At 40.1% G+C, this 11,199-nt stretch overlaps 1 protein-coding gene across 1 annotated transcript; it reads left to right on the forward strand.

Moving 5' to 3' along the window:
* Nucleotides 1-1,906: 1,906 nt before the first annotated feature.
* Nucleotides 1,907-10,939, forward strand: LOC117344367 (transforming growth factor-beta-induced protein ig-h3-like). Its single transcript, XM_033907116.1, has 6 exons — nt 1,907-2,184; nt 2,622-2,836; nt 3,335-3,524; nt 3,700-3,801; nt 8,950-9,060; nt 10,716-10,939. Exons 1-6 carry the CDS (start codon nt 1,980-1,982, stop codon nt 10,838-10,840), a joined length of 948 nt encoding a protein of 315 aa, XP_033763007.1. The 5' UTR covers nt 1,907-1,979; the 3' UTR covers nt 10,841-10,939.
* The last annotated feature ends 260 nt before the right edge of the window (nt 10,940-11,199 follow it).

The following is an 11,199-nucleotide window of genomic DNA, read 5'->3' on the forward strand; positions in this document are numbered from 1 at the left end:
ACATTTTCCAGTTTAAGAGAAAGATACGAGGCAATCCCATTCGATGTAAACACTTGTAGGACCATGGTATCAACAAATCAAGTTTGCCTATCTATAGTTTTAAAACGTGAAAGTCTAGAATATAAAAAGTGAAAAGGGCATAATCAGCAATTCCTCTAGTAATGACGACTGTTTTGTGTTAAAATCATTGGTAGGTGTGCCCTCAAAGCATGGGTTTAAAGGTGATAGCTTATTTTTATAACTAAATTTTGTAGCTTATTTTTATAACTAAATTTTGTATCAAAACACATCATTTTGTTGGGTTTTATGAAATAATCATACTCTTATTTGGCGTGTTCTCGTCTTTAGTATTAACAACCTTGCATCATCGGACAAACGTCAATACCCATGACTTAAAGCACATGATATGTATTAGTTACAAAACATACGTTCTCCCTAGTTCTAATAACATGGCATTGGTTTTCAATTTGTGTTAAAATTGGCTTTCAAGAGATATTGTTTAAATCGGCATATATAACGAAATCATTAATCAAAATAAAAATCGATTAAACGAGCGGAAAATATCAACAAATATAACGATTTGCATGAGCGACTCATGAATAAATTACAAGGATATTCGGACCAGGCGTTAGCGTCTCTTATTTCATCTACGACACGTGCCTCCTCCATACCAATCTAGGTCAAATCGACGACACGTGCCTCCTCCATACCAATCTAGGTCAAATCGACGACACGTGCCTCCTCCATACCAATCTAGGTCAAATCGACGACACGTGCCTCCTTCATACCAATCTAGGTCAAATCGACGACACGTGCCTCCTCCATACCAATCTAGGTCAAATCGACGACACGTGCCTCCTCCATACCAATCTAGGTCAAATCGACGACACGTGCCTCCTCCATACCAATCTAGGTCAAATCGACGACACGTGCCTCCTCCATACCAATCGAGGCCAAATCGACGACACGTGCCACCTCCATACCAATCGAGGCCAAATCGACGACACGTGCCACCTCCATACCAATCTAGGTCAAATCGACGACACGTGCCTCCTCCATACCAATCTAGGCCAAATCGACGACACGTGCCACCTCCATACCAATCGAGGCCAAATGGACGACACATGCCACCTCCATACCAATCGAGGCCAAATCGACGACACGTGCCACCTCCATACCAATCGAGGTCAAATCGACGACACGTGCCTCCTCCATACCAATCTAGGCCAAATCGACGACACGTGCCTCCTCCATACCAATCTAGGCCAAATCGACGACACGTGCCACCTCCATACCAATCGAGGCCAAATCGACGACACGTGCCTCCTCCATACCAATCTAGGTCAAATCGACGACACGTGCCTCCTCCATACCAATCTAGGTCAAATCGACGACACGTACCTCCTCCATACCAATCTAGGTCAAACCGACGACACGTGCCTCCTCCATACCAATCTAGGTCAAATCGACGACACCCGCAGTACCAATATATAGGTCAAGTCGACCACACCCACCATGCCAATCTAGGTCAATTCGACGACACCCGTCGTACCAATCTAGGACAAATCCGGGTTAAGTCTCACATTCTGAAAATTAACCTGATGTGTTGGCAACGGATTAGAATATTTACAACTAAGATCGTGATGACCACCATTAAACTTTCCCGCGGTTTTCATCAACGTGCATCTCTTGAAACCCCGTGTTGTTAATTTTTGAGACAATAGCCGATAATTATCACGGATATCGTGTTACTGAGAACAAGTACTGGAATATTGAATCAGCTGGTAGGTGTGAACACCGTAGTTTAATGTGAGGTTGTAGGACATATGGTAGAAGATATCTGATATCGCTTGGATGGCTATACATGTTCTTATCAATTGTATTCAACTACAGGTTATCATTCAAGACACTTGATAAGTTGATCGCTTATGAAGTCACTTTAAGATTTTATTTTTAGATTAGATTCTTTATAACTGGAAATGTTTCTACTGAAATTATCTCTATTATTTGTGAAAATACTGTCATGTATTTTAACTCCGCTGGAATTAATTGGTGCAGAATATAACAGACTACCTATTCAGAGAGATACAAGGGACATCGTGGCAATGGCGCAGGCCCTGGGAGCTACAAAGTTTGTATCGTATTTGACTACCACTGGATTAAATACAACACTTACTGGACAGGGTAATTATATATACATGCTACAGCCGGCGTGTTCATGTGAAATAGCATATGTCTTTTCTTAGATCAGCAGTTGTATCAAAACAAGTTTCCGGTCTGAAATATTCATTTGTCTAGCCAACATGGGGCCGTGGTGGCCGAGTGGTTAAGGTATCCCGAAACCAACGTGGGGCAGTTACATTTGTACCTTGTAATGACCGTAGTCTCCGTTTCTCCGGGTACTCAGGCTTTCTTCTAACTCCCAAAACCTGACCTGTCCTAAAATAATAGTACGTTAAATAAAATAAACCAATTAACCAAAAGTCTCGCCAATTTAAAACACAATAGTGTCATGTCGGCAATCCCATCAATACGTTTGTAATGAAGTGTTTTGAAAAAATCCTTTTGTCAATTGATATTTTGTCAATTATCATTGCATTTGTTAATAATTGTTTTACCAGGACCGTTCACCGTTTTCCTTCCATTAAATGACGCTTTTGAAAAACTTTCTGATGATATGAAGGACAATTTCAAGGACACGGACTTCGCCAGGTCTATACTCAAATATCATATTGCTCCTGGTAGATATGATATAATTGAGTTTCAAGACGAGGAAATTCTGAGGAGCCTGGATCAAGACTTGTCAATCAGAATAAATCTCTATGAGGGAGGAGAGGTAATGTCAAATATTGCGCACGTGCAAACTATCAAAATATTAGCCACACCTGTGAAATGTTTTTGGTACATTACTGAAGACAATGCTAGATATCCTATATAATTAATGAATATACATTAGATAATTTACATATCGAATGCTATTGAAAATCAGACTTTACTCATCCTACATATAAATAGTTTGATAGGTAAAAGGCGATGTGGGATAATTCAGTGATATACTTGGATGTCACTAAACACAATACATTTGAACGTGAAATTTTAAACATATCGCCAACACGATACACACAATGTAAATCACGAATTAATAGGATGTAAAAGTGATGTGATGAGCCGGTGTAACGTGAAAAAATGACCCGAAAAGAAAAAGTACCCGGGGTCATTTTCTACGTAGAGAACTTACCCGGGCAGCTGTAGAAAAATAACCCATGGTTGTTAACAAACAGATAATTACTACAACAAAAATCTTTTAATTAAGGCCTATTCTGTTTGATTGAAGGCTGTGACAGCTTCCGGGAGTCTTGTATCCCGTTCTGATATAAATGCTAAGAATGGAGTTTTGCACGTGATTGACCGCGTAATGGTGATGACCCCTGAGTTTGGTAGCGTTGCCGGACTTCTTGGTTTTCCAATATTCCGCTATATGTATTACGGGATGATCGATGGAAACCTGACAGGACTTCTCTCAGGTTTGGATAAACTATAATGACGAGTACAAAGCAATGTAAGAAACCTTTTTGTAACATAACAATGATCTAACATGTAATTATACATTTTTCTTATAAATACAATCTAGACGTACATGTACATTTTTGTATGTAACACTTTAGCATAAACTAATAAAATCGTCTTTTTTCATTTAAGGCAGTGAACCCATCACAGTGTTTGCCCCTAACGATGCAGCCTTCCAGAAGCTACCTCCAGACCAGTTTAAGAAATTATACAAGAATAGCACCGCCATTCGAAGTGTGTACTATTGAGGTTTGATTTAGACGTTGCCGAGTAGATGGTGGCTTGATGCTTACCTGTTTTGAGGTAATGGGTGGTTGTCTGTTTTGAGGTAATGGGTGGTTGTCTGTTTTGAGGTAATGGGTGGTTGTCTGTTTTGAGGTAATGGGTGGTTGTCTGTTTTGAGGTAATGGGTGGTTGTCTGTTTTGAGGTAATGGGTGGTTGTCTGTTTTGAGGTAATGGGTGGTTGTCTGTTTTGAGGTAATGGGTGGTTGTCTGTTTTGAGGTAATGGGTGGTTGTCTGTTTTGAGGTAATGGGTGGTTGTCTTGTAGATACTTATTTCATGCTGGTACAACAAGCTAGAGGGGCGTGGTGTGAATGTTCTCTTAACAGCTTAGGACACGAAGATGTATATATATCTTATATCAATTATTTTAGTCAGCATTAGGCAATCAGCGCCCAATACATTCATGCATGTCCATGGTATAGATAGGAATACATAAAGCAGGCATTGGCTGCACAGACATTACAGAAATATCGTGCTACATTCAATAATGGAGCTCTCCTCAATTTGAATATAATAATTAAGAGTGTTGCGTAAAATTATTTTATTAGCACGCATAGCAATGTTAGATATGTATTTAAAAAATCGTATCCATTACCAGAAATATATCAGGGTATAATTTACCGGTGTTATATATGCACATTTTATATTTCATAAACACAATAAGCTTTCATATTATACCTAATGTTTAAATCAGTGGCAGTGATTAGCCGAAACGCATCATGTGGCCGGGAAATAAAACATCATATTTCCCTGGAGCGCGCGACGCCATGGCGACTCTCACATTATGTTGCGAGGGGTTGTCTCCCTTCCAGTTGTTTACAAATGACGGACGAACAGAACGCAAACGTTTTCGTGCAGTCGAAGTAGCAGAACTAAGTTAAGTTCTGCAAAACAAGATTACTCAGAACACGATAATATCAACAAATGTACACGCTAATAGCTGTTTCCATGATTTTCTAAAAACAAAATTGTTAACAACACCTTGACTTAGGAAACCTATCAATGGGGCGACTGGGATCACAGGAGTTTGTAATAAAAATGATATTTCATATCTTCAGTTTATTTTTGAGTATCATAATTACTGATTATTTTTTGTTATAATAAACAATTTATGGCCCTGGATGCAGGGTAACATGTATTTTATTTAACCTCAGCTCTCTAATTTCCCCGGATTAGACCTCGGGAAATATGATATATTCGGGTAAACAAACACTACCCTAGCTCCGTCCATAGCCATAAAAGCATACTAATTTATTACGCAATACATCGCAGTGTGCGTTCAAATTATCAAAGTGCCTGATGTGATTTTTAACAATGTTTACATACTGTACGTGCCTGTAAGAAAGAGGGAACTTTCGTCGAGTTACTCTACTGTTAATTTGGTTGATTTCTATTTAATTTCGTTTGATATTATTTCGATTTTCTTTGATAATGAATGCTCGCATGTCCGATACATTTCGGGTACGGCTGCAGCAGTGAATCAGGCTTCCTCCAAGAGCTGTATTACATTCTACAGGTAGGACTTGTAAAGTCATTTGCCGTAATTCAGAGTCTGTTTTCAAATAAAACATGCATGTCCCCTATCAAATATCACGAGAGGGGTATATTAGGCATTGTGGAGAAATGCAACTAGGAAGAAACTAGAAATATTAATGTGTTTCTAAACAACGGATATACTAATGTAAGGAAGGTGACATGTGAGGTAGGTGACATGTAGAGAGGGTGACATGTACAGAAGGTGACATGTAAGGAAGGAGACATGTAAGGAGGGTGACATGTAAGGAAGGTGACATGTAAGGAGGGTGACATGTAAGGAAGGTGACATGTAAGGAGGGTGACATGTAAGGAAGGTGACATGTAAGGAGGGTGACATGTAAGGAGGGTGACATGTAAGGAGGGTGACATGTAAGGAGGGTGACATGTAAGGAAGGTGACATGTAAGGTGACATGTAGAGAAGGTGACATGTAAGGAATGTGACATGTAAGGAATGTGACATGTAAGGAGGGTGACATGTAAGGAGGGTGACATGTAAGGAATGTGACATGTAAGGAATGTGACATGTAAGGAGGGTGACATGTAAGGAGGGTGACATGTAAGGAATGTGACATGTAAGGAGGGTGACATGTAAGGAAGGTGACATGTAAGGAGGGTGACATGTAAGGAAGGTGACATGTAAGGAGGATGACATGTAAGGAAGGTGACATGTAAGGAGGGTGACATGTAAGGAAGGTGACATGTAAGGAGGGTGACATGTAAGGAGGGTGACATGTAAGGAAGGTGACATGTGAGGAGGGTGACATGTAGAGAAGGTGACATGTAAGGTGGGTGACATGTAAGGAAGGTGACATGTAAGGAAGGTGACATGTAAGGAAGGTGACATGTAAGGAGGGTGACATGTAAGGAGGGTGACATGTAAGGAGGGTGACATGTAAGGTGACATGTAAGGAGGGTGACATGTAAGGAGGGTGACATGTAAGGAGGGTGACATGTAAGGAGGGTGACATGTAGAGAAGGTGACATGTAAGGTGGGTGACATGTAAGGAAGGTGACATGTAAGGAAGGTGACATGTAAGGAAGGTGACATGTAAGGAAGGTGAGATGTAAGGAAGGTGACATGTAAGGAGGGTGACATGTAAGGAAGGTGACATGTAAGGAGGGTGACATGTAAGGAGGGTGACATGTAAGGAAGGTGACATGTAAGGAGGGTGACATGTAAGGAGGGTGACATGTAAGGAGGGTGACATGTAAGGAAGGTGACATGTAAGGAGGTGACATGTAAGGAAGGTGACATGTAAGGAGGGTGACATGTAAGGAAGGTGACATGTAAGGAAGGTGACATGTAAGGAGGGTGACATGTAAGGAAGGTGACATTATACAATTTGCCCTGTAGGGATGTGACATGAAGGTGACATGTAGAGGTGTCATGTAAGGAGGCGTGTAAGAGGTGACATGTAAGGGGGGTGACATTTAATGATCGGTGACAGGGAAGGTACATGTAAGTATACGAAAAAAAGTAAGTGAATAGGTGATCAATAAGTGATTATTACTTCAGGAGGTTGAAAATTTTGAGGTGACCATGTTGGAGGGTGACTTAAGAATTTGAGGGACTACATGTATGGAGGTGATGTTTTAACCTTTGGAGGGTACATGTTGCAGAAGGAAATGTCTAAAGGAATCCACGGCCACATTGATGACCCTTTTGGTGTTTTTAGAATCCTTTTCTTGCAATAATTTCGCCAATTCCTCCTCTGTTGGCAGACGATAGCGTCCGCCGGCAGCCATTGTTGTTGTCAAGCAGAATACTCGGAACTTCTCTGATTCGACTACTTTTGAAGACGTTACGGAAGAGAGTTCCGAGTTGGGGCTCACGAGAGGGTGACATAACGATTTTGGAGGGCTCACGAGAGGGTGACATAACGAATGTTTTTAATCACGTGACATGGTTTTCACTAATCAGAAGCTGTGATACAAGTCTGAGGTGTAAGGAATGTGACATGTAAGGAGGGTGACATGTAAGGAAGGTGACATTTAAGGAGGGTGACATGTAAGGAGGGTGACATGTAAGGAAGGTGACATGTAAGGAAGGTGAGATGTAAGGAGGGTGACATGTAAGGAGGGTGACATGTAAGGAGGGTGACATGTAAGGAAGGTGACATGTAAGGAAGGTGACATGTAAGGAAGGTGACATGTAAGGTGACATGTAGGGGAGGGTGACATGTAAGAAGGTGACATGCAAGGAAGGTGACATGTAGGAGGTGACATGTAAGGAAGGTGAATGTAAGGAGGTGAATTAAGGAAGGTGACATGTGAGGAAGGTGACATGTGAGGTGACATGTAAGGAGGGTGACATGTAAGGAAGGTGACATGTGAGGTGACATGTAAGGAAGGTGACATGTAAGGAGGTGACATGTAAGGAAGGTGACATGTAAGGAGGGTGACATGTAAGGAGGGTGACATGTAGGAAGGTGACATGTAAGGAAGGTGACATGTAAGGAAGGTGACATGTAGGAGGGTGACATGTATGAGGTTGACATGTAAGGAGGGTGACATGTAAGGAGGTGACATGTAAGGAGGGTGACATGTAAGGAGGTGACCAATGTAGGAAGGTGACATGTAAGGAGGGTGACATGTGAGGTGACATGTAAGGAAGGTGACATGTAAGGAGGTGACATGTAAGGAAGGTGACATGTAAGGAGGTGACATGTAAGAGGGTGACATGTAAGGTGACATGTAAGGAGGGTGACATGTAAGGAGGGTGACATGTAAGGAAGGTGACATGTAAGGAAGGTGACATGTAAGGAGGGTGACATGTAAGGAGGTTGACATGTAAGGAGGGTGACATGTAAGGAGGGTGACATGTAAGGAAGGTGACATGTAAGGAGGGTGACATGTGAGGAGGGTGACATGTGAGGAGGGTGACATTTAAGGAGGGTGACATGTAAGGAATGTGACATGTAAGGAGGGTGACATGTAAGGAATGTGACATGTAAGGAAGGTGACATGTAAGGAGGATGACATGTAAGGAATGTGACATGTAAGGAATGTGACACGTAAGGAAGGTGACATGTAAGGAATGTGACACGTAAGGAAGGTGACATTTAAGGAGGGTGACATGTAAGGAAGGTGACATGTAAGGAGGGTGACATGTAAGGAATGTGACATGTAAGGAAGTTGACATTTAAGGGTTGTTCAGGCCCAGAAACAGCTCAGAAACAGACTCGATGTTTTACGACAATTCGCCTTGGCAGATAGTTTATATCAAAAACAATAGATTTTTGTATTTTACCATAACCAAAGGTAAAAACATTGAGGTAATATGGTAGTTAGTAAGAGTAGATATGAAAGGTTCCAGGTCTAGATCACGTGCTACGGATATCAGTATTAGGTGCTTCCATATCTAGGTTTGGCATTTCAGTATGACGGAACTATAAAATCGGCCGTCAGTGAACTCGTTCTTCATGGACTCCATCTCCGTATAACGTTAATTGTTGTAAGGATGTACAACTTTAAATAGAAATAAACAAATAAACATCAACAAAAACGACGAACTTAAACAGAAATGTGTTTGGTGAATGCAATTTGACAATGTTCTTCAGGACTGGTGAAGAATCATATTGTTCGTGGGACTTTCTTCACTGCTGGAATGTATACCGGGGGACCGCTCACCACTCTGGATGGACAAACTTTACAAGTGAAAATAGTTGATGGTAAGTAACATATTAAAACACATAGTTACATGTCTCTCAATCATAAGTCTATACAAATAGACGAAAAAGGTTGTAAATGCATATGCATATCCATCACAGAGGAAGGTCAAAAACAAACGTATACACAAATGAAAGTAAACATACCGTCCAAGAAACATTTTAAACATATCCAACAGAAAGAAATATAAACACCACTGAGCAATGTAAACATATTCACCACAGAACAATGTAAACATACCCACCACAGAGCAATGTAAACATACCCACCACAGAACAATGTAAACATACCCACCACAGAACAATGTAAACATACACACCACAGAACAATGTAAACATACCCACCATTGAAAAATGTAAACATACCTACCACAGAACAATGTAAACATACCTACCACAGAACAAGGTAAACATACCCACCACAGAGTAATGTAAACATACCCACCACAGAACAGTGTAAACATACCTACCACAGAACAAGGTAAACATACCCACCACAGAACAATGTAAACATACCCACCACAGAACAATGTAAACATACCTACCACAGAACAATGTAAACATTCCCACCACAGAACAATGTAAACATACCTACCACAGAACAATGTAAACATACTTACCACATAACAATGTAAACATACCCACAACAGAACAATGTAAACATACCCACCACAGAACAATGTAAACATACCCACCACAGAACAATGTAAACATACACACCACAGAACAATGTAAACATACCCACCATTGAACAATATAAACATACCCACCACAGAGTAATGTAAACATACCTACCACAGAACAATGTAAACATACCTACCACAGAACAATGTAAACATACCCAACATAGAACAATGTAAACATTCCCACCACAGAACAATGTAAACATACCCACCACAGAACAATGTAAACATTCCCACCACAGAACAATGTAAACATACCCACCATTGAACAATGTAAACATACCCACCACAGAGTAATGTAAACATACCTACCACAGAACAATGTAAACATACCCAACATAGAACAATGTAAACATTCCCACCACAGAACAATGTAAACATACCCACCACAGAACAATGTAAACATTCTCACCACAGAGTAATGTAAACATACCCACCACAGAACAATGTAAACATACCTACCACAGAACAATGTAATTATACCCACCATTGAAAAATGTAAACATTCCCACCACAGAGCAATGTAAACATTCCCACCACAGAACAATGTAAACATTCCCACCACAGAACAATGTAAACATTCCCACCACAGAAGAAGGTACCCATACCCACCACAGAACAAAGTACACATGAAAATTGTACCAAACACAGAGCAGTGTAAACACAAGAAAAAAATGTAAACATAGCCCAAAGATAGCAAAGCAAACACAATAAACAAAGATTAATGTAAACATTTCAAACACAAAGCAATTAACATACTTTAATATCCACAAGTCTACTCATTATAATCTTTTGAAATTGTGGCTGTAGGATATTGGCTGTGACAAACTGTTATATCACCAGACACGTAATTTGCTAAACTTGTATTGACACGATCGTGACTGTATAGTCAGAGCCAAACAATTATAGTGATTCAGCGATTGTACTGAAATTTAGAAGGAAATTTTTAAAGCAATGTGTTTTGTGTCCGGCTAGGAAATATCACTGTCGACGACGCCCCATTACTCATACCAGACTGGACGTGCACTAATGGAGTAACACACGTCACAGGGGACGTTTTTATGCCACCGGGTCTTCTCGAGTCTGGACAGACACCGTAGTAGGTTGTGATGAATGTAATCTCATGGTTCAGCAATTAGGATGAAGTATGTCGATATTTCTTTGGATTGTTTACTAATTTTAATAAATTTTCTTTATATAACAAATTGTCGATCGTATGTTTTGTTGTTCTTAGGGCCCATCGTTTGGTTTGTTTCTGTTTAACGACAGTTTAATTTTAATGAATGCTAAACAACATTTGAAAACGAGGTTAACACGCACACACACACAAAAAAGAATTAAAATAAACTAGGTTAAAATCAAACTAAACATAAATTGTAAAAATTTCATTTTTTTTTTTATCAAATTGACAGTATTCAATCAATTTCTATGAACAATCAACGCCCTCCCCCCAACAAAA

This window comes from Pecten maximus, chromosome 15 (assembly GCF_902652985.1).
Source record: "Pecten maximus chromosome 15, xPecMax1.1, whole genome shotgun sequence".
NCBI lineage: Eukaryota > Metazoa > Mollusca > Bivalvia > Pectinida > Pectinidae > Pecten > Pecten maximus.

Excerpts from the sequence above, each read along its gene's own strand:
- LOC117344367 (XM_033907116.1), top strand. The coding sequence starts at position 1,980 with ATGTTTCTACTGAAATTATCTCTATTATTTGTGAAAATACTGTCATGT. Across the intron at positions 3,525-3,699 it reads CCTGACAGGACTTCTCTCAG|GCAGTGAACCCATCACAGTG; the intron begins GTTTGGATAAAC and ends TTTTCATTTAAG. Across the intron at positions 9,061-10,715 it reads ACAAGTGAAAATAGTTGATG|GAAATATCACTGTCGACGAC; the intron begins GTAAGTAACATA and ends GTGTCCGGCTAG.